A 23779-nucleotide genomic window follows, 5' to 3' on the forward strand; every position below is an offset into this window, starting at 1 on the left:
CTGCGGGAACCTTACCCTTTCTCCCCTGGGCCCGCGCGGTGGGGAGGGGACTGTCACCTCAGGGCACAGCTGAGAAAGGCCAGGCCTCCTTCAGGGCCAAGGGAGGTGGTGCCAACTGTGTCTGCTGCCAGCAGCTTCCTCGGAGGAGCCCCCTGCGGAAGGTTCTCTGCTGACCCCTGAGTCTTACCATCCTCCGTTTCCACATAGAGGCGGAGTCCCAGGTCCTTGTTACGGTTCAAGAGCCAGCGGTCACTGGCTGCTGTCACGTCCAACACCAGCCAGCCCTCGTCCCCAGATCGGAGCGTCTGAAGATCCAAAAAGAACAAGTCAGACTCCCTGTGGACATGAAAGAACAATTAACTGAGGGCCGGCACAGCTGCCTTGGAGTTTCCAGTGCTCGCCTGGGGCCCGTTAGTGGGGCATCTACCCCGCCTGGCTCTGGCCTGAGCGCCTCACGTGCCTTTTCTCACTGCATCTACCGTACAAAGGTGTCACTGTGCCTGTGTACAGCTGGGGAAACTGAGGCTCAGGAGCCCACATCCAGGACGGCAGGGCGGGGACTTGAAGCCTGGACTGATGCTGGGCCTCTCCGCATGGAGACACCAGGCCTTGGGCCAGCATCTTTCTTCTCTGAGGATGTGCTGCCCAGGAAGCTCCCCTTCTGTCCTCTGGGAAATGTGCCCCAGGGCTGGGCCGGACTCGAGCGGGCGGCAGGGAGTGGGGCGGGCACCTGTTGGACTGCTCCGGGACCACCTCGAACATGCTGACGTGGAGGGTCCGGTTGAGCGGTTGGGCGCTGGGCAGCTTGTAAATCCGGAACTCTGCGGCTGTGACAGCCTCCCCTGCTGGGATCTGGGTCAGGTCAAAGCGGAACTCCTTCCAGGGGGGCTCCTGGTGGCCCAGGGCATGGTCATGCTCCACTGCAGGACAAAGCAGGGCTGGCGGTCACTCGTGGTTCTGGCTCAGGCTCCAGGTTGGGGGGGCCAGGTGGGAGCTGGGGGTCTGGGCAGCCTGGGTGGGCCGGCTCCCTCCTCGTGAACAGGACTGTCCCTGCTCTGCCTCCCAGGTGTGGAGGGGGCTCTGTGCACAGTACACGGCAGGTACCCACAAGGACAGCTGACATTTCTGGCTCCTAAGCCCCAAACCCTACCTGCCCCGCTCGGCTGCCTGCTGACTCGCAGATCCACAGATGAGGCAGAGGACGGGCCCCTCCTCTGGGAGATGGACGTCAGGTCCACGGCGGAAAAGGGCCACATGGCAGCAGGGACATAGCTGAGGGATGGGGCTCTCCCCAGGGTCAGCTTTGTGTGGATGGGAGGTGGGCGGAGAGCAGGCTCGCAGCTGACTCTGGAGCTGGGCCTTGAGGGCTGAGAGTGGATTTGCCATGATGTCAAGGGAGAAGCACATGGCAGAGGAAGGGACCAGCGTGAGCAAAGGCCTAGACTGAGGAACGACGGCACCAGCAGGGAAAACGATGGCATAAAACCCAGCAAAGGGCCAAAGGACGGCAGGACCCTTTCTGGGACAAGGTGAAAGAAGAAGGGGAGGGAGAAGGATACATGGAAAAGAACAGGAAGAAGCAGGGCAGTATGACAGCTCCTGGAGAGGCCCAGTCAAGTGTTGGGGAAGTGGAGGATCCCATGGTGTGATCTGAGCAGGCTTCCCGGAGGAGGTGACACCAGAACTGGCCTTTAAGGACAGGTGGAGAAGGTGGCAAGGAGGGCATTCTACACACAGGTGTGGGGTGCCAGGGCTGCCCACCGTCCAGCTGTGTGGGGCTATGGTGTGAGTCTGGCTGTGGCCTACTGGGGAGGGCTGGAATCCTGCCCTCAGAGTGTGGGCTGTGCTCTGGCCAATGGGGCTCAGGGTTCTGGACATCAGAGCGCATGGTTTGAGGCTGGACTGTAAGCTATGTGTGGAGGCGAGGGTAAAGCCCAGGCTGGAGGGGACCAAGGTGGCCGGTGGCGGGGCTGGTCTAACAGTCTGGGCAAGAGACCGCAGGAATGGAATAAAGCCCACATCTCCCCAGCTGCCCGGATATGCCCTGGATAGTATATTTAGAGCATCTCACTTTAGCCTCCTGTCACTTTCAAATACTGAAAATCTGTGTTTCCACAAAACAAGGGTAGGAGCCGCCCAGCGCCTTCTTCCAAAACCAATACTGAGATTTTAATTACATGTTTGTGAATCTTTTTAAAAATTCTCTCTTTGGCTACTGGGCTCAGTGACCACAAGTCACCAGGCTGGTAGTGGAGGCGGATGTGGGAGCACTTCCTGTCCTCGTGGTGGGAATCTGGTCCAGTGATGGATGGGCAAACAGCTGTGCTGGGTAAGGCCAGTGGACACACATGTTTGGGTAGGAGATGAATTTTTCTGCCCCAGACCAGGGAGGAGAGAAAATAGAACATCCATCATCTAATAGGGTGCTGGACCCACAGTAAATGCCCACCCACGAGCCAGGCTGTTTCAGAGGCAGCGTGACACAGGCGGGATGCGGTTCCTCCCACACAGGAAGGGCGTGGAGGGCAGGGGTCTGGAACTTTGCCAAGTGATGCTCACCATGACTATCGCCACATGAGTCCCCTCTTCCCTACAGACACATTCACACAGCTCTGGGGACAATCTCTGTGGATTTGTGGCCTACAGAGACCATCTCTGTTCCATGGTTGTGTAAACATTCCTGTAGGTTGAAATAAGTCCAGGCTGGTGGCTGTCACAGGGTGTGGCACAGAGAGTGAGAAGGGGTCACTCAGTCTCACCCTCTACTGACCCATCTCAAAGCATCCTAACTGTATCTGCCCCCGAGGCACAGCAGGGGTTTACAGGTGGGTCACTGGGAACCTCTGTCTGCAGGTGTGACACTGACTCATGTTGGATCCAAGACTGAGGGAACAACCATGAACTTACCAGCTCCTGTGGGCACCACACTCTGTGGTCTCCTTCCTTGCTGACCTAGGGGCCCACATGCTTGGGGTAGAGAGCCCTGTTCACCTGACTGACCACAGCTCCAAGCTTCCCTCCTGTGGGTTTGTGAAATCACTACCCCACCCCCACCAGTATTTCCAGTAGCAAAAACTGCTCACCCTAGCTGTTCTAGGCAAGCACCGGAGATGGGACAATTTTAGGAAAATGATTTTCATCAGAAATTGATAAAACTTTTGGGATGCTGCATTAAACAAGGTATCAGTGTAACTGGCCAAAGGAGAGTATCCCCTTTCTTTGCTGAGTCTGGATATACAGCTTTTCAATGGCTGCTTCTGCGAATTAGGGAAGATGTTTCTCCAGAGCTGGTGTTGAGGAACAGAATGTAGTGGGACCTGGGTGCCCCTATGGTAGTTCCTGCACAGGCTGGCCCTGCTTTCACCACTAAAACTGCATTGAGAAGTGTCGATGCTCTGACTTAAAGCTAGGGCTTCTGGTCCCAGCCCTGATGCCACCAGCAATAAGTACCTTCCTTGGATGGCCTCATTCTGTTCATCTGGGAAATGGGGATACTAGGACCCTTTTCACATAGGGCTTTGAAAAGGACAGGGGTCATGGGATAGGAGCGATGGCCATTCCTTAGGAGTTGGGAGGCGTGTTGACCTCGAATTTCCTAACTTAATCGGCATATCAAAGTGATAACATCCTGCCAGCACCATCAAGAGTTTTGTGTATGAAACTTAACAGCCATGGGAGAGGAAAGGGAGACACTCAATTTTCTTTTTCTAAATAATAGTATGAAATGAAAGATTATATAACAGAAATATATCAGTTCAACTGAAAGGCATTTCAATAGCTTCCAAGTGCCCCCTTTCCATCTGCCTGACCTTTGTCAAGACACTCGATCCTCTGGGTCTCAGAATACACATCTGCCAAGTGACCATCTGATACCAGGTCAAAGGAAAGTGTAAAAAGCCCCGTCTGCTACTGTGGCCAGTACTTGGTTATGGTCCAGCAAATGCTTCTACCCTATCATTCAGGAGAATTTCCTGTTCGATGTACATTTGTACCCAGCCTCCACCTTCCCTTATAACCAAGGTCTGGAATCTCCCAAAGAAACCCAGGCTGGGGGAGGCAGCCCCTCAGCAATGCCAGTGGGGTGGTCCACTGTATTCTGGCTCGGGCACAAAGCAAAAACTGAACCTTTCTTTATGAAAGTGTTGAAGATTCCCAGAATATCAGAGCTCAAAGGACAGAGATCGGGGCATACAGGGTCCTCTCACTTTTATGCACAGGTGAAGTTGGGAGTCCTGACTCCCATCCAAGGCTCTATCCACTGCAGGGCCCTCCAGCGTCCAATGCTGCAAGAAGGGCATAAACCCACTTTGGAGTTGGCCTGTCCCTGCTTCCCACACTACTGCTACCATGGGATGCTCTGCAGAGGGAATTGAGGGGAAAGGCCAAGGCCTGCACAACATGATTTCTCCATTTTTCCCAGTACATTTTTGCTGCCAGTTGGGAAGTTCGTTGCCACGACCCCTGGTAGATTCAGACAGGCTGCGCTGGGGGTGGAGAGGAGGGGGTGCCCTCTGCCTGGCCTATGTTCTAGATCCCAGCCATCTGAGATACATCCTGCCAGGAATCTCTCCAAGGTGGCCCTGGGGGAACCGCTAATATTTGGAACAAGGTTTCTGGGTAGCAAATTACTTCCCCCATTCGCAAAACCTGGGGCAAGGATTCCTAATCTGGGGGGCCCCATGGTTTCACCTTCAGGCACATGGGAGAAGACTCTTGCATATGCTGCCTTCTCGTGCTCTGGAGGTTTTCTAAGAACACTCACTTTTCCATTCGTTTTTCACAGCCATATCCAGGAATATTAATTCATTTATTTATTCAACACACTTGAAAGCAATGCTTATTGTGTGCAAGTCACTATTTAGGCACTGGAGAAACTGCAGTCAAGAAGAAGGCCAATGAGCTTATTTACACAACAGAAACAGGCTCACAGACATACAAAACAAACTTATGGTTACCAGGCGGAAAGGGGGACAGGTATAAACTGGGAGTCTGGAATTAACAGATACATGATACTATATATAAAATAGATAAACAATAAGGGTTTACTGTATAGCACAGGGAACTGTATTCAATATCTTGTAATAAACTATAATGGAAAAGAATTTTTAAAAAGAATACATATACATATATATATAAACCAAATCACTTTGCTATATACCTGAAACTAACACAGTATTGTAACTCAACTATTCTTCAAAAAAGAAAAGAAAAGAAAGGCCAGCCCTTGTCTCCACAGAGTTTATGTGCAGTGGGGAAGTCAGGTAGCAAACAAGAGAGTGAAAACAAACAAGACCACTGTATGTGATGAGCGCTGCAAATGACAGCAAGAGGGGGGGGTGTAATGCCGGAGGGATGTGTGGGGTCACTTTATGCTTTATACTTTATTTTGAAGTAATTTTAGATTATTCAGATTTAGAGAAAACTTGCTGCAAATAGGAAGAGAATTCCCACACACTGTACCTAGCTTTGCCTAATAACATCTTACATAACCAAACCACAGCATAATGATCAAAACCAGGAGACTGACACCACTACAATGCTATTAACCAAACTACAGGCTTTTCTTGAATTCTACCAGTTTTTCCACTAATGTCCTTTTTCTGTTCCGGGATTCAATCCTGGATCCCACGTCACATTGAGGTTCTGGTCTCCCAGGTCTGCTCTGACCTGTAACAAGCCCTATCATGCCCTTGACACCTGTGAAGAGCACTGGTCAGGTATTTTGTAGACTTGTCCCCCAATTTGGGTTTATCTGATGTTTTCTCATCATTTAACTGAAGTTACAGATTTCGGAGAAGAACGCCACGGAAGTGATGTCCTCTTCTAAGCGCATCAAATTGCACAACATAATCTCAACATATGCTGTTACTAGGGACGTTAACTAATTCTTTGGTTAAGGTGGTATCTGCCATGTATCTTTGCCATAATGTCATCATTTTTCTTTTTAAAATAATAAATATCTTAGGGGAAAGACTTTGAGATTTATGCATATATTCTGTTTCTCCTCAGACATTTCCCCACTAATTTTAGCACTCATTAGATCTTGCCTGTAGCAAGTATTCCTGTAGTATCTGCAATAGTGATTTTCAATTTCCTTCTTTCCCTCCACATTTATTAGTTGGAATTTTCTTGAAAGGAAGATTTGCCCTTTCTCCCATTACATTCAATTATTTATTTATATCATTATGGGTTCATGGATATTTAATTTATTCAATGGGCTATAATTCAATACAAGGTTTACTCATTCTGTTGTTCAAATTCTTCCAGCTTTGTCCATTGGGAGAGTCTTTATGTTGGCTCCTTGTTCCTCTGACATGCCCCCCACCTCATCCTTCTTTTTTTAAAAATCATTCTTTTTTTTCTTTCAGTTTTACTGGGATATAATTGACATATCCCATTGTGTACCCTTTTTTGTAGGGGGAGGAGGTTTCATTTATTTATTTTTAATGGGGGTACTGGGGATTGAACACAGGACCTCGTGCTTGCTAGGCACACAGTCTACCACTGAGCTATACCGTCCCCCTGACCCTATCCTTTTCTGAGTACTTCCTAATTGACTGGCATCCCCAGCTGCTCCAGGCCCATCTTGTGATTTTCCATTCCCCACCTGTGAAATCAGTCACTTCTCCAAGGAGCTCTGTTTCACTTCATCTAACATTTATAGAATTAGATTTAAAACCCAAGCTCCGGGCACAGGGTTTGCTCATTACTAACGAAATGTCATTGTTTTTAGGCCCTCTCAGTGGACAGAGCTAGGAAATATATGTTTGGATACTAACCCATGCATAAGCGCACATTTGTATTTATTTCTGTTTTTCTGGATATATATTTGTTAATAATTGGAGTTATACCTCCAATTCCAGTCCAGGGTGGAGTTACTTTAGATGTGGTACTTGGAAAAACCTTCCAAAGTAGAACACTCTAAAATCGGACCTGAGCCCTCATGCACTGCTGGAAGGAATGCAAAATAGCATAATCAGGATAGAGGGGAGTCTGGTCGTATCTTGCAAAATTATACATGCTTTAACCCAGACATCTCACCTCTAAGAAACTGTCCCAAAGACACACTCACAAAAAGTACAAAAAAGATGTACGTACAAGGCTATTTGTTACAGCCCAATTTTGTAATTTGTTATAGAAAAAGACTGGAAAAAACCCAAATGCCTATCAATAGGAGATGGAACAAATGAACTATGACACATTTTCATGGGGGGGATGCTATGCAGCTGTAAATTAGAACAAAGAGATCATCCATCTTCTGCTATAAAGTGGTCTCCAGGAGACAGTTTTGTTTCAAAAAGCAGGAAGATGAACAGTACAGATAGCATAGCTTTTATTTAAGAAAGAGTCGGTGGGGGAGTATACAGCTCAAGCAGCAGAGCACATGCTTAGCATGCACAAGATCTTAGGTTCAATCCCCAATAAACCCTCTAAATATAAATAAATAAATAAACTTAATTACCACCCCCCTCTGAAAAAAAGAAAAAGGGTTAAAAAAAAAAGGTCAAAAAAGGGTACTCGTATTATAAAAATGCATATGCATCATACACACAGATATATGTAATTATATTTTTAAAATGGAGAGATAAACTACAAACTAATTAACTAAAAAATAGTTGGGGTGAGTGAAATAAGTGAAGGGGATTAAGAGGTATAAATCTCTAGTTATATAATAAGTCACAGGGTGTAATACATAGCATAAGTAATATGGTCAATAATGTAATAACTTTGTTTGGGGATAGAGAGTTACTAGACTTACAGTAATCATTTCATAATGTATCCAAATGTCAAATCACTATGGAGTACACCTGAAACCGACACAATGTCGTACATCAACTATATTTCAATTTTTAAAAAAGTAGTTACCTTTTGTGGGAGGAGAGAACAGAGACAGAGTGTAGAAGACAGGCTTCTTAGAATGTTCCTTGCTTTGTATATTTGGTAAAGATTTCACGTAGGTATAAAACAAAATTAATTCAAAGTACAAAAACAAAGAGCAAGACCTAAGACTAAAATACAAAATAAAGCAAGTGAATGGTGGGTGTACTGAGTTGGTGGTTTAACCACACAGTAAGGAATTATTTCAAGTAATTTTCCAACAGAGTAATGTGACTGTACATCCTTAGTGGAATAGCTTAAGGACAAAATAAACCAAAAATAAATCTGAATTTTTCAGTCATCATATTGTTATGATGATATTATTCTGTAACTATTACATATGGTATATACAACATACACACATAATAATACACATACATCTCAATAACTGTAGGATAAGGCAATTATTATGTTAATGTTGTTAGGATGAAATTATTCAGTGTAAAAGAACACAGAAATATTAAAAAAGAATTTAAGTGAAACTCTGTAATCCTAAATTTGATTTAGAAACATTAGTTTGAACTCTTAATTTTTTTTTCTCTTAGAAAACACATAGCTTTGTCCAGTGAAACAGCCTAGAAATGGTGGCCACGCAGGGGCAGAGGGGAACTCTGCTGCCCCAAGTGCAGTCTCAAATGATCAGCTCTGCTACAAGGCACCAGGGCTCTTGGAGAAATGGCCGTTTGAAATGGCTGATTTCTGACCCAGGGCAGGAAAAGCAGAGGTAGAGCCTGAAACCTCTCATTCCAGCAGGCAAGGAAGCTCTGAAACTCCCCGGAGAGAGTTAAAAGTTCCCTGAAGCTAATCTGAAGAGGCTTTATAAAGACCGAAGAAGGGACAATTTGAGCATCAGAGAGAATAACTGTAACAGACTGAAATGTACCACGAATGTTAATATCCACTAGGTGCTCCTCCTCAGAGAGCTCTGATCACCTGTGCACGGGATTTCTCAGCCTTGGCACTGCTGACGTTTGGGGCCAGGTGATGCTTTGTTGTGGGTGACTGTCCTGTGTGCTGTAGAACCGTCAGCAGCATCCCTGGCCTCTGCCCACTACATGCCAATGGCCCTGCCTTCCCTGCCCCAGTTGTGACAACCAAAACTGTCTCCAGATATTGTCAAAGGTCTCCTGGGAGACTGAGGACCAGTGCCTTTACAGAACACTAGGAATCAATTCGTTATTCTAAAACCTGGTAAATGAGGGGACAGGTGAAGCCATGTAAAGAGGTGGTGGAAGAGCCTTCCAGGCAGAGGGAACCATGAATGCAGCAGCCCCGCATCTTTGAGAAACATCCAGGAGGACCACAGAGCTGCAATCGAGTGGTCCAGGGGCCAGGTGTCCATGATGAGGCTGGAGTGACAGGCAAGGCCAGTTCATGTGTAAGAAATCCTATTTCTCAGCCTTCAAGAATTCATCACAGTGATTCAAAGAACTCTGTGACTAGGGAGAATTTAGTAAAGTTCAACTGATGCTGAGGCCATGACTCTCCACAACCCTGTAAAGTGGGTTGGAAGCCACCTGTAGTTTCCTGCAGCCAGCAAAGACTCTTGAGCTCCCCTGAGACGCCTGGGCAGATGGGGCATAGGCCCAGCACAGGGGACACACAATGCCACTGCTGGTTCCACAGGTACCTTATTTTCTACAAAGATTTACTTGGGGAAGCAGTCAGACTTCACTTTCTTAATCCCCATTGTGGCTCCAAGAAAACAAACAATCACAGACTCCGGCTTTCTCCTCTGGCCTCTGATAAACCGCCTCTGGATCCCACGTTTGCAGGAAGGGCTGCTGTGGGCAAGCGGCCTCCACCACCCTAGCTGCAGGCCACCTTCTGCCTTTTCACATCTGGGCCTTGCACCCCCACTCACAGGCTAGACCTCCAGAGCCACACCCTGTGTCCACCAGCCCTACACCAACACAAGCTTCAGCTATTTTTGTGCCCTGGACCAAATTTAGAGTCACTTGGACAACCTAAATCTGTCTTGTTTCTGACTAAAAAGTAAGACTTCAAAAGATACCCATTTCCTTCAGTCCAGAGTGACTGTTAAGAGAATGGAGTCTTCTAACCCGTCTGGCAGTCCTTCCTGCCCTCAAACCCTTCCCCAGCCCCACTGGGCCCACAGCAGGGTCTTAAGCTTGGCTCTGCTTTCCAGGCCCCCTGAGCTGACCCAGCCCATCCTTACGGCTTCCTGGGCCTTCTGGTTGCAAACACCTTCCCTGAAGTCCCTCCTTGAAGCCGCTCTCCCCAGGTTCCTCCATCCTGCTAAGTCTAAAGGCTACTTTCTTCTTGGTCCAGCTGTAAAAGCCCCCTCGCCCCTCTCTGACCCCACACGATCAGTCTGCCCATCTCTCCCTTTCCCTGTCCTTGGTTCATGTGCCCTCTGGATGGTGAACAATTTGGGGGCAGAGACTGAACAATGTGGGGAGGAAATGAGAGGCCTCAGCCGTCCACTCATCCAGCCTCTCGAGTCCCAGGGACCCAGAGAGGGGATGCCCGGCCCCTAGTCTCAAGGCTCCTGGTCCCCAGGACAGCAGCTCAGGGTCCAGTCGTGCAGCCCCTGGGCAGGAGCATCCTGCTGGTCTGGGAGTGGCTTCCATGTCACAGTGAGTTTCTGTCGAAGCCCCCGTGTTCTCACTTTGCTGCGGGACTTGCCTCTGTTCATGGCCTGGCCCCCGAGGTGGAGGACAAGCTCCCTGGGGCCCTGGAGGTGGACAGGCTGGGCTTGTCTGGCTGGTCCCTCTGTGAACAAGGCCAAGGGCCCCTCGGACCTAAAATGAGGTCTGGGCCCATCAGCTCCCGGTTCTGCCTCCCGAAGGCTTCCTCCCACCCAGAAATCTCAGCGCTGGGAGAGCAGGCCCCGCTCATGTCTGAGGTATTTTCAGTCACTTCTCATTACTGACTTTTTCAAGAGCGGTTTCCATAAATGGCTCTGCGCTCATAATTACCGGTCCAGGCCTCAGAGCTTCAGAGCCCAAATGAAAAGGGGACACCGCGCTCGGTACCACATCAAGCCCGCCAAGGCCAAAAATAGATCCGAGGAGATGTGAGCAAGAAGGATGCGGTTCTTCTGGTTCAAACCCAGGAAAGAACTGAACCGTGGGGTTTTCCAGAAAGATGTGGGCACGTGACACATGTCCTCTGTCCCATGGGGAACGGTGCACCCCCAGCTCATGCCTCACCCCTGCGGGAGCCCCATCACTGCATGGGAAGGGCAGGGGCATTCTTTGGTCGGAGCTGGAAAGGCCTTTGGGGCCACCCTGCATTGATGGGGAAACTGAGGCCCAGAGGGGCAGAGACTTGCCAGGTCAGGTTGGGGCCCTTCAGCTGGAATTGCAGACATGGAGCCCATGTAAAACCAGTCGCCCTGGAGTTCCTCTGGGTGGCAATGCTGGGATGAGGGGTCACCTGCCTACAAGGTTCTTCCATCAACAGGTGCCTCCAGGCAGGACCCTGGGGGGACTTGGGTCCCGGGAGAGGGCCCAGGGTGACCTGCAAAGGTCGGGAGGCTGGTCCTGCCTCTGTGCCACCGGCCAGGCCCTGGCTGCTTCCCCTGGCTCTCAGTGCTCCCCAACTCCCACTGCCCGTCCTCTTTCCGTCAACTATGCAGGGGCTGGGGGCAGGGGAGTGTGGGCAGGGGTGCCAGGAGAGTCAGATTAGGCCCCTGTTCTCAGGTTGTTCATGGTTTCCTGGTGGGTAGGAGACAGAGCAGTCAGATGTGCGCCGGAATCAGATAGGCAGAATCCCAAGAGAAATACACACGACCAAGTAAGAGGGCACTAATCATAGAAGGAGCCTGCTCTCTTTGGAAGAAGTGGGGGTGGGAGGAGTCAGATTTATGGAAACCCCTGCCCATCCCTTTGAAAAGCAGAAATGGAGGTGAGTATATTCTATGCAGAGGATACAGGATGAGCAAAGGCACAGAAGCAGGACGTAAGACATCAGCTCCCATTTATTCCGCTCCTGCAATGTGGCAGGCATCCAGCTGGCCTCAATGCATGTTTCACTGAGTCCTATAAAACCCCAGGGGCAGCCCTTAGGAACCTTGTTTTAAAGGTGAGGAATTGAGGTGCAGACGTATTAAAAGGATTATGTATGACGCCTCATAGCTCCCAAGTGGCACAGTCAGGATTAAAATCCAGATTTAATACATCTACAGAAGGATGCGTGCAAGGATGATCAGACAGCTTTATTCACAACCCAAAACTGCAACCACCCAAATGTCCCTTGATAAGGATGGCCTGCAATGCAACGCAAATCACTTATATGAGAAAACAAACTACAGCTACAACATGGATGACTCTGAAAAGAATTGTGCTGAGTGAACAACCAGACCTAGAGTATGCACGGTATGATTCCATCCACCCGAAGTTCAAGTTAAAAGAAACCAGAAAGAGGCTGCCTGGGGGGTTGACTGGTAGGAGGAGGGCTCGCAGGGGCACTCGTGTTATATGTTCCTGGGTGGTCTGAGTTTTGTATAACAAGCATGTGTTATCTGCAAACTCCCAACAATAAAGACACTTTAAAAACAGGATCCTCAGTTCATAAAATACATTCGGTACCATCCAATTCAGCAGCATGTCCTGCACCTGATGATGGGCCCGGGGCTGGGGGGAGGAGCGGCTCCTGTGTAGGACAAGAGCAGAGGATGAGCAGGCAGGGGGACGACCAGCTGTGTGGCCTTGGGAAAATCACCTAACTTCCCAGAGCCTCCCTGTCCTCTTTTTAAAACAAACATGTGACAGCCAACGTGAGATGAAATGAAAGGACAGACGGGGAGGTTCCGGGCACGTGGTCATCACTGGCTGTCATCTCACACAGTCCCTGAACAGCCCCTAGGGTGGGTACCGTGAGTACCTCCATTTTACAGAGGAGGAGACTGAGGTTCCAAGAGGTCCACTGGAAAGTCCAGATCACACTGACAGTAGGTGGTGGAGTCAAGATGCAAATTCTGTCTGAGTCTCAGGTCAGAACCCCCGGCCCGGTCCTACCTGCTCTCTGTCATCCATCCCCTCCTGGTTTCCAGATAGGGGTGTCACCGTCTAGACCATGTGACAGTCACTTCATGGCTGATGTACTGTTCTCTGTCTCTCCCACTAGAGGGTCAGCTCCACCAGGACAGGGACTTTGTTTCATTCTCTGTTACATTCCAGTAACTAGAACCGAGCCTGGCACAGAGCGGGTACCACGTGACTATTTGTTGAGTGAATTCAGGAAAGAATGAAAGAATTCCCTAGTAAAGACTCAAAGAAAGTGACCCTGGGGTTCATGGAGGTGAAAGGTCACCCTGCAAGGTCAGGGGGCTGAGCAGGACCCCACCCGGATCCCTCACTTGCACTGAGCCCTGCGTCTCCCAAATCCAACAGCCTCAGCTCATCCACACCCCTGTCCTCAACCACCCGAGACCACGGGAATAAAGTGGTTTGCTTCAGGGAAGGGTCAGGACAAAAGTGAAGTTGGCCCCATTCATTGCTGGCTAGACTTCTGCCTGCAGTGCTGTTTGTGCCTCAGTTTCTCAACCTGGAACGTGGGCACCTGCCACTGACCCACGGATGGGAGGCCTGTGAGAGGCCCAGGCCTCTGGGTCCTACAGCTGCCACTGATGGTCAGAGGCCCGGGCAAGCACCCGGCCTGGCTTCTCAGGTGCCAGTGAGGCTGACGGCAGAGGTAGAGCTGGAGGCAATGGGTGTGGGAGCCTCGGCGTGGGCGCTGATGCCACAGCCAGTCTGCTATTAGATTCCTCGGTGGTTCAGGGGCTGCTGACCTTCAGGGGCCTGGGGCCAAGGCCTCCAAAGGAGGAAACAATCCTGGTAGGTGTCTAATGCCCCACAGCAGCCTAGGTAATTACTGGTTAAAACCACTCTAACTGAAGAGTTTTACTAGCGCAATTAGTACATCAGAATAAAGAAGGCCCTTCTGACAGCTGGCTGGACCCACCCACAGTCCGGGCTTCCACTGAACAAAGATCTGCTTGTTAATCTCACAGCGTAAGAGGCCTTAAATCTTCATGAAACACACAGAGATGGTGTGGGAAGAAACTGGGAATCCACAGCCCGGATGATGCCACGGATGTGCTGTGCAGCCCTGGGCTGGTTATTTAACCTCTCTGAGCCCATGAAATGAGGTTGATAAAACAAATTCACAAGTTTCTACATGGATGAACAAGGCCTTATAAGGCTATGTAACTTTAAGTGCTAGTTTTTATTCTAAAAATAGGTAGAAACACTTTAGTTGGCTTTTAAAATCTGATTCTGGGTTTCACGTGTCTATAAGACACATGGGGACATTTCCATCACATCCACACCAAGGCTGGGTAGCAGCTGGGAGGGACTGGGTTGACTAGGGTCAGGTTCACCCCAAAAGAGAGGGCTGACTTTCTGCTCCTCACCCTCTATCAACCAATGACACAACAACTCGGAGGACAGATCACTAGGAGCCCCACTTTACAAGGAGAGATATGAGGCTCAGAGAGGGCAAGGGACTTGCCAAAGATCACACAGCAGAGGCAGAAGGGGAACCAGGTCCATTTGAGCTTAGGGTGCTGCTGCCTGATTCATAGCAGATGCTCCCACCACGGCTGTGCTCGCCTTGACCCAGGGGATGCTGGGGAAGTGGGATGTGGGTGAGGCAGTGACTCACTCTGATGGAATGTGTCCCTGGGGGCATTCTCAGGTGACTGCATCCATAGCTCTTCTTGGTCCTAAACCCTGGATCAGCTTGTCCCCAGCACAAAGCTCCAGCCTCAGCTTCACATATGGTTGCCTCTGTCCCAAGTTCCCACTCCTGCCCCCTGACCAGGAAGGCAGCAACCAGAACCCACCAGCCTGAGTCTTGTGCCTGGGAATGGGCTCCCAGCAGAGGTTAACAGCTGCCTCCTGCTGCTCGCTCCCCCACCTGAGCCCCCCACCAGCTCTGTGTTGGGAGGACAGGTCTCTTTGACTGTCCCCTCTTCTTGCCCCACTCTAGGAAGCAAATGGCTAAAGACCCCACAAAACCTGCTGTTGCTCCGACCCCTGAGTTCCTCTGCCTAAATCCCTCTGAAAGCTCTCTCCACCCTGAAAGCCTGCCCTCCTGGCACAGAAATGTCACCTCCTTGAGCGCTGGATGTAGGGTCAAACAACCTAGGCCTGTCCTGGCTCAGCCACGTAGAGGTCATGCTGTCTTGGGAGAGACACTGCCTCTCTGAGCCTCACTGTCCTCTTCTGGAAAATGGGGATGAATGTCATGTCTGCTAACAGGGTTGCTGGGAGGGTTAAGGGCGATGCTGAAGGTGAAGGGAGGCTGGTGACCTTGGCAAGGGTCCTCTCCCTGCCCTGGGCCCCCAGCTCTTTCCACCTGGGGCTGAGCTACAAGTCCTTGGGTCCCCAGGTCCAGCCTGGTGTCTGCCTCAGCCCCAACCCCTGCCTTCACTGGCCACAGATAGAAGGCAAAGTGGATGGATGAGGGACATACGTTCATGAATGTAGATTAAAGAGTTTAGTAATGGAAAAGGTTATCTTTGAGAAATTTAAGGGTAAATGGCTCCATGATTTGGAGTAAAATTTCTGCAGAGAGGAAAGGCTGGGCTTTGTCTAGGAGAACAAAGAGGGTCCAAGCTGCCCATCGCGTCATTTCACAGGCCTGGACACTCACTCCATGTCAAGCTATGTCCCAGGTTTGGGCCCAGGGTGACAAGCCCACAGTTCCTGCCCTGCTGAGTTCACAGTCTACTCCTTCCCCATCAGCTCCCCTGACAGCTCACCCCCGCCCCAGGCTCTGGGGCTCTGGCCCAGGGAAGAGGCTGCTGTGGACTCAGGACATCTGGGTTCTCATCTCAGCTCTGGTCACTGTGATGATGTGACCAGGTTTTTCCAAGTTGAACTTTGTCCCTCTCATCAGTACCGCCCTTATCTCAGTGACAGCATCACAGCCTCTGTTTACTGTCTCCCCAGGACCAGTTTCCTGACACTGCCCAGGTCCACCCGACACTACACGATTCTTACTCACGGGTGTATTGGGAGGGCAGTGAATGTACACACCCTCGGGACTCACATCCCTCGTCTGTCATTCCTCGTCCCACAGCTCACCGACCCGCACACCCCTTAGACTTAGCTGCCCTGACCTGGGCAGTTCCCCCTCCCCCGGGTCCGTGTCCACGACAGGGTGACCCCCGGCACTCCTGGCAGGTGTCCGAGGTGGCGCACACGCCCCGGCAGCCCGTGTTCAGCCCCCAGAGGCCACTCAGCCTGCCGTCCACCACGGGCCTTCTAGCGGGGTCCCCGCCATCCACCCGGGCCCCCTCTCACCCATGTTGACGAAGCTCATGACTAGGTCGGCGCGGCCCAGGCGCCGCTCGAGGGGCCCGCCGTCCTCGTCGTCGTCGCCGGCCATGGCGCGGTAGAGGTCCAGCATGAAGAGCGGCGCGGACGCGGGCAGCCGGGCGGCGGCGGGGGGCGCGCGGGGCCGGGGCCGCCCGGGCAGCCCGAGCACCGCCAGGATCTCGCGCTGCAGGTCGCGGCGCTCGCGCGGGCCCAGGCGACGCTGCGGGCAGCCGGGCGGGGGGCGCGGGCCAGGGCCGCCGCTGCCACTCAGCGCGCACAGCGCCAGGCCCAGCAGCCAGAGCGGCCCGGGGCGCGCGGCCATGGCGTCACCTGCGCAGCCTCACCGCGCGCGCATTCGCTCCCGGCCGGGCTGCCCGACGGCAAAGTGGCGGGCCGGGCTGGGGACCGGCGGTCGGTAGCGGGCGTCGTCCGTGAACACAGAGGGGTCCCTAGCGCGCCCGGCGCGCGGCGCCTGTCGCGGCTCTGGGCCGTTGGACGCGGGCGCACCGTCTCAGGCAGTGGCTCCTCTGGGACCAGGGACCGTCGGCTAATATGTCTGTACCGCCGGGCCCGCCAGCCCCGCTGCTGCTGAGGCCTCTCAGCGCAGGGGCGGAGGGAGAGCTCCCGTCGGGGTTTGGGAGGCGCGGACTCCCGGCCGCTGCCGCCCTGAGTCCAGCTGGGAGCCGTCAGGTCCCGCCCCATCCGGACCCGACCAATGGGAGAGCGTGGGCGTGGTCGTGGCCAAGCGACAGACCCCGGGGGAAGGGGCCTCAGGTAGGGGTTGGGGGCCCGGGCTATTAGAGCCGCGAGATGCAACCCTCTGGTGGGCGGCCGGGGCGAGGGGCCCGCAGCCCAGCCTTAGGGGGCCTCGCGGTCGTCCTGGGCTCCCTTCCTAGCTGCTGGCCGCGTCGTCGGGCGGGCGCCAGGTCTCGGCCTGGGGACACACGGTAGAGGCGTGTTCCGGGGAACTTCTAATCTGCGCTCCGGCGGGGCGAGCCCTGGAGAGCCCAGCACAGGCGAGATCCCAAGTCTTAGTCCTGCCCGTGGAGTGACCCGTCAGTTCTGCCTTGGTGCGCGGAGTGTCGCCCCGAGACCCGGAACGCGTCAGTCGGGTCTAGAGGTAAAGGGGGGCCCGCAGGTGCCAGCCAGGCTCGGAAAGTGGGGCGCATGCCTCTGCCAGCAGCAGCCGGGCCCGGATCCCTCGCCTCTGCAGCACTTCGCCGGCCTTCCGGCGCCAGCCCAGGGTCCCCTTGCGAGCACCACTGGGGACCTCTCCCCGGACACATGCTCCGTCGCTGTTCCGGGTGCGCGCACTCACCTGGCTCCCGCGCGCTCCCGCCAGACCCCAAGGCGGGCGGCCCCAGCTGCTCCAGCGGGCGGCCCCAGCTGTTCCAGCGGCCGCGCGGTCACCGCCAGCTGCCGCTGTGCGCCCTTTGGACCCCAGTGTGGATCCAGGCGCGCGCGGGCGCATTGGCCTCCCGCCAGTCAAGGAGCTCTGGTGCCCTTCCTGAGCCTTTGCGCATCTTAATTGTCACGGCTCTCCGCTCTTGCGAGAGAAGGCCCCTCGGGGAAACTCCTCGATGACTAGCCCTCCTCTACACAGCCTGGTGCTTTCTCACCGCGTTCGTTCACTTACGGTTAAGGCGCTGCGCTTGGAGGAAGTCTCACCTAGTCTCAGCTCTGAGGGCTGGAAGGAATCCGTAGGGACGTCAGGAAAGGTCGGAAGGAGGAGAGCGGTCCAGGCAGAGGAAATCACTGGTGTCGAGCCCTGAGACTGGAGGGAGCATAACAATGGCAGGTGCCAATTGGCACTTACCAACTTACCATGTGCTAGGCATGTTTTGTATCATTTCTTTCATGCTCACACAATGGTATAGGGTTGATATCATTAATGACTCTTTCTCTCTTTTAACAGATGAGACTGAGGCAACAGAGGTTAAGGGACTTCCCCCATGTCACACAACAGTGGAGCTGGCCTGGAGCAGGTGGGCACCTGCAGGTGAGCTGTTCAGTGGGGCCTAGAGAGCCTGGGGGTCATATGGCCAGGCTGAGGGCTCTGAACCACAGACGGTTATGGTCCCCCAATGTGGATTCAAGACTAAACTTCAAAATAATGTATGTCCAATAAAATTCGCACTTCCTCATAAACATTCACACTTAAAAAATATCAAATCTTATATCTGAACAATCATTTGCTGGTGCCTTAAGCTCATGTCTAGTCTGCCTTTTACCCAACAGGTAAACATCCATACTGCTGCTAAACCTGGACAAGAATGCTACATATCAGCCACTGAAAGTGCCCAGGGCAAGACCAGAGCCTGGATGCAGAGGGGACTATAGATTGGAGGGAGGTAGACTGGGGTCAGGGCCCACAGCTGGAGACAGGTACAGTAATGGGAAGTGTCAGGGGACGATGACAATGAACCTCTAATGGAGATGTGGTGGAGGGCAGAGAAAGCTGTTAGGAGGCTGAATCCACAGGGCTTCGTGACTGCATGAAGAGGCAGGGGGCAGAGTCAAGGGGGTGTCCCTTGTCAGGCTTGTTCAGGGTCTCTGAATCTCCTGCCCCCTTCACTGCCCCCCTCTCTATGTCCCTGGGCATCCCTCTGCACTCCCTCTGCACTGAGTCCACAACACATCATTTGGGGCCTCAAATCTAGCCTATAATTCTCCCATTGCATATTATACAGTGCTGGCCTCCCAGCAAGACTGTGAGCAGCCAAGTGCTGGTCTGATTCTTATAACAGAAATAATTTATCTCAATTTAGGACCAGTGGAGATAGCTGTGCTATTTAACAATTAACCTCATATTCCCATAAACCTAAACAGCAGGTTTTAGCCATTCCAAAGGGCGTCACCACAACTCAATTTAGCAACAACCACAGGGGGCCGCTCTGTGCCATGCCCTGAGCCAGAGATGAAACAGACCAGCTCCCTGTCCCCGAGCGGCCCCCACTCTAACAGGGGTGACCATCGGCTGAATGCAGTGTTCCTGAAGGCAGAATGAAGGCTGTGCTCTGACAGAGGGGCCGGGAAAGTGCTTGGAAGGGTAGAGGAATGGGGCAGGAGATCTGTGAGTGGAATCCTGGAAACTCCTGACCTGGAGGGGAACTGACATGGGAGAAGTTTCTTGGAGAAAGTAGTGTCAAAGGAGGGCTTTCCCCAGTCACCTGGCAACTCTGTGACCTTGGGCCAGTTAACCTCTCTCAGGCTGTTTCTCGTCTATGAATGGGGCTCACACAATTGTCTGGCTGTGATGGGAATTCCATGAGAGTGTAACTTAGCACAGTGACTGGCACATAGTAAGCACTCAGTACATTAGCTACTGTTTTTCAGGGCCCCAGGAACTTGCCCTCATTTCTATCCCAGCAGACACCAAATTTGCATTACTTGTTTAGCTGAACTGAAATTTAACATCACAGAACTCAGTAATTTTATTTTAACCCTTTTCTTACCAGCCCTGTATTTCCCACATGGTCTTGCATACAGGTGTTCATTGAATGGAAATATACTTTCTGCAGATTCCACCACTAGCTGAGCTTGTTGTAATGACTGAGGGAAAACCTGAACCACTTGGTAAGAAAAACAAGTGATCATGGTCCAGACTCTGAGAAGATGGATGTCAGGCTTCCAGCTGCTTCTGCAACCAGAAGGCCTAGAGTGGGAAGCAGATTTGGGTGAAAACACCATGCCACACCACGTTCTGTCAGCTTGAATTTACTCAATTCCATGGAGAATTGAGTAAGCACTTCCTTCAGAATCCACGAGGTTGCAGATTCCTTTTCATTTGGGTATCTGGTCTCAAACAGCTTTGGCAACCAAATTCCTGTATCACAAGGGGAGTACGGCCTAATATCAAACACCGGTGGCTGGGTTTGAACCACTCACCTCCCAAGTTCTCTAGTTAGCCCCTAGTCTCATTCCTGGTGTCAGAATTAGTTAATACTTGGCTGTTCTGAGGATTATAAAGCCAACCAGGGAAGTGGAGGGAACAGAACTGCCAGAGAGATTGGGAGCCGAAGATGAAATTCCAGGTCCACTTCTGTTTATTATGCGATCTCAGGCAAATCACTTTCTCACCCAGTTTCCCCATTTCAGCTTCTCCATCTGTAAAACCAAGGAGCTAGATGTGATGACCAATTTGTTTCCACCTCTGAAATTCTACCATTTAACTAGAAATTTTAGCAAACTGTGAGAAACTGGCCCCATTCTTTCAAACCCCACGACTTGTGATTTCTGAAATAAAAATCTTCTTACATACCTGTACTGCTATAATCAAGGGCAGATATCCCTACAGATTTACATGAACAATAGTCTGATTATTTTTGTTCCTGTGTTAAATAAAATGAACGAGGATAAAGTATACAAGAAAAAATCTATTAATGAGCTCCATAATTTATCCATCAATTTTGATGTGAATAATGCACTGAAGTACCTCAAACACAATTATACCCCAGAGAAACATGTTATATGTAAGGTAATGGTTGAGAAGAAAAGCAGGAAATACAAAATGTTTGTTACTGCAAGCAATTTTAATACAAAAGTGTGTCTGGTTTTTAAACAGTTCATTGGTAGAGCTTGTTTCTGCCTCAATTAAAACCAATTGAGATAATCACACAGCAACATGGTCGGAGCTGAAGAGGAACAGCAGCTAAAAAACAGGAGCCCCAGACAGCCCCTCTTCATGGTCACTTGGTCAGCCGACTTTATTACGCACAAAAAAAGACGGAAGCAAACGGGACTTGTTAACAAGTGTGCTGGTGAACTCCTTTAAAGGACGAGCGAGTGTTTATGTCCACGTTTTTAGAATAGGCTCGTGGAATTCATTCCTCAGTTTGTGGGAAGTTGATCGACCATTTTAAATAAATAGCAAAAAATGCAGATAAACAAATCTGTGTTTCACAGTGCCCCCGAGGAGTCTCCCTTGCCGACGGCCTGGGTCTTGGTGAGCACAGGAGTTATTGGTGGCCGCGCTGGATAGGAATTTACAAACCAGGACTCTTAAAAACCCCAATGTTCTGACGTTTTCTGAACAGTTACATTTACCCCTGAATTCTAGCAGCTATTTGCCCTTTAAACACCCAGTACTGAAACAGTATTCAGACAGTATTGCAATGAACTCCTTTTGCTGTATCATGTGCAAACGTTACCTAGACAAGGTTCCCTCTCTTCAGCTAAAATCACACAACATTAAAAACAATGGAAAAAGCAGTCAGAAGTGCCCTCCCCTCAGTTCTTGCTAATTGAGGTGTCTGTGATTTACAAAAAAAGAGTTCCTTAAACACTGCAGGATTCTTATTTTTTTAATATAATTTATCTTGCTAAGACAGCAAGTCAAGTTTATAAAGAAGATGCATTTAGGAATAATCCTAAAAGATAAAGCAGGTTTACAACCCTGCACCGCGCAGAAACCCTATTTAGAGGCTTTTTTTTTTAATACACATTTGCATCTTGACCTTTTCGCTTGTTTTTTTCTCAAATATTTCATTTCTGGGCCCCATCCATTACAGGGTTACCAGGAGGCAAATTTTATCTACATAAATATTCACATGAAAATAGTAACTTACAAAAAGAAAAAAAAAAATAAGGCAGCTTCATAACACAATTAGTCTTTTACACTTTTAACAATATAACTTCTCCCGTTGAGAATAAATATACACCCAATGTATGGAGCAGGATTCAAAGTGGATATAGAGGCTTGGGGGTGCTTGTACAGTGTTATCGCTTGGGACCCGGAGTCCTGGGGGAGGCAGTGGTGGTCTTCTTAGACATGGTGGGGATTTTGGAAGGCTTGTTTAGCCCTCTCCTGGAGCTGCCCTGGCCCCCTGCAGCGCTGCTCTCCGAAGTGTCTGAACAAGCAGACTGCGTCTCTAAAAGGTCAAAGTCAGAGGCATCGCTTCCTCGCCGGCTGCTGGCTCGACTCCCGGCCCGACTCCCTGCTCGACTCCCGGGGCGACTGGCTGACTTTTTAGGGTCTGGAATTTAAGAATAAAATAGCAGACTTAATAGAGATGGCATGGGGAGAGGGGTGGGGAACAAGTGACCAGAGGCCAGGGTTCTGATATAATACCATCTGATACACTGTGTGACCTTCGGTAAACCAGAACCTTTCTGAACCGGTCCCCTTACCTACACAGAAATCACTGAAACTTCTTCTGGCTTTGCGCTTCCACTTGAGAAGCGTGCCTCCTGGGATTAGAAACCAGCTTCTATCAGCAGCAGTGTTACCCCATGTGCCCCCACAGCCAGTTGAGCTGGGCTGCCCCATCACCATGGCACAGAAGATAGCCTGACAACTGTGTGGGCAGGCTGAGAATGGGGCCAAGGTGATGGCAAATAGAGCAGGAAACAGAACCCAGTGGGAACATCAACAGGTGAACAGATGGGATCTTTCCCTGACGTTCTCAGCTCCCCAGCAGCGATAATAAACACAGAGTGTTGGAAACATGACTTGCAAAATGCCCATCCCAACACTGGATGGGCTTGTGAGGGAGGCCCCACTTCAGGAGGCCCATTCTTCCTTCTGCATTCCCTCAAATACAGTCATTTTGGATCAAGAACAAGTGGTCTGGCTTTGGCTGTGGGAGCACCTGCTCTCAGAAGGCAAGGTTCAGCGAGTTGTACTGACAGGAGAAAAAGTAAAGGTCAACAGGAAATCCTGCACATCTGTTTCTGGGCATCACACCTCAGTGCTACTCTCATTATTTGCTCCTCGGGGAGCAGCGAAGCCTTGCTAAGCCATTCCCGAATTCCTAGCTTGGCCACCCCACTCCCCCTTATCCAGACGCCTAAGTGCTGGGGCAGGTACTTACCTGCCCGACTGGTTTTGGCACCTGTGGAGGCTGGGGAGGAGCTATTGCTAGTATCACCAGCAAGGGATGTTCGACTCGAATGAAAAGTTGGTGTTGGTCTTTTCAACTTGCTGCCTGATGATGGAATAACCTTTAAAAAAAAAAAAAAAAAAAAGGTCATATTTACTTGGTGAAATCTGTGAGAAATTCAATTTTAAAAGGTCTACTTAAGCCCTCCTTAAGTCTTATCAATTGAAAAGCCAATTAAAAGTCCAGGAAAACAAAGATTTTGGAAGTATCCTAAGTCATGTATTTTGAGGATTCCCAAAATAAAGTCTTCATGTTCCAATTAAAAATTTCAAAATGTCTTCCAATAGCTTTTATCTTATTGACAAAGTTCTACTAGAAATGGAAAAAAAAAATCCTCAAACAGTAAGATTACAGTAGTTACAACAAACAGAAAATACGGTAAATGAGTAAAGGGAAAGAAATCCAAGCAGTCCCAAGTATCAAAGTTTTGGGGTTAGAAATGTGATGTGTGAGTTCTAGCCCCAAATGTTTAACATGGAAATCCAGGTATTACCGCAGTCTCTACTGCACAGGCGCAGCACCTTCAGTCAAGTTCAGATCTTTCTGTTTCCTTACTGATAGAATGAAGATTAAACTACTTGACTTGGTGATGAAATAAATGATGAGAAGTGCACAGCAGTGGGGCTGTGATACCAGGAACAAGGCTCTGACGAGGAGCCAGAGGACCTGGGCTCGGGGCTGGGCTCTGCAGTTTGTCTGTGCCTCCACTTCTCCCTCTGGGAATCA

General features: G+C 50.6%; 2 protein-coding genes and 1 long non-coding RNA gene across 25 annotated transcripts in view; 1 reads left to right on the forward strand and 2 right to left on the reverse strand.

The window, feature by feature from the left end:
• Window positions 1-16763, reverse strand: part of BMP8A (bone morphogenetic protein 8a) — a 37491-nt gene extending 20728 nt beyond the window's left edge. Inside the window, exons 1-3 of one of the 2 annotated variants that reach the window (XM_074376778.1) lie at window positions 16158-16763; window positions 731-920; window positions 188-336 (exon numbers count right to left, since the gene is read on the reverse strand). In XM_074376778.1, coding sequence (XP_074232879.1) covers window positions 188-336; window positions 731-920; window positions 16158-16494 — 676 coding nt within the window. In that variant the 5' untranslated portion in view covers window positions 16495-16763. The remainder of the gene's footprint in view (window positions 1-187; window positions 337-730; window positions 921-16157) is intronic. The other variant, XM_010959951.3, reaches the window with a different exon arrangement.
• Window positions 16764-16889: 126 nt separating this feature from the next.
• Window positions 16890-20366, forward strand: LOC141579607 (uncharacterized). The gene is made up of 3 exons (XR_012511335.1): window positions 16890-17292; window positions 18088-18171; window positions 18411-20366. It is a non-coding gene; the product is annotated as an uncharacterized LOC141579607 (long non-coding RNA).
• A 319-nt stretch (window positions 20367-20685) lies between these two features.
• Window positions 20686-23779, reverse strand: part of MACF1 (microtubule actin crosslinking factor 1) — a 311004-nt gene continuing 307910 nt past the window's right edge. For all 22 annotated transcript variants that reach the window (XM_074376774.1, XM_074376771.1, XM_074376770.1 and 19 more), the window contains 2 exons: window positions 22985-23114; window positions 20686-22147 (listed from right to left, as the gene is read on the reverse strand). In XM_074376774.1, coding sequence (XP_074232875.1) covers window positions 21891-22147; window positions 22985-23114 — 387 coding nt within the window. In that variant the 3' untranslated portion in view covers window positions 20686-21890. The remainder of the gene's footprint in view (window positions 22148-22984; window positions 23115-23779) is intronic.

The sequence above is a fragment of the Camelus bactrianus genome, chromosome 13 (assembly GCF_048773025.1).
Source record: "Camelus bactrianus isolate YW-2024 breed Bactrian camel chromosome 13, ASM4877302v1, whole genome shotgun sequence".
In the NCBI taxonomy this organism is placed as follows: Eukaryota; Metazoa; Chordata; class Mammalia; order Artiodactyla; family Camelidae; genus Camelus; species Camelus bactrianus.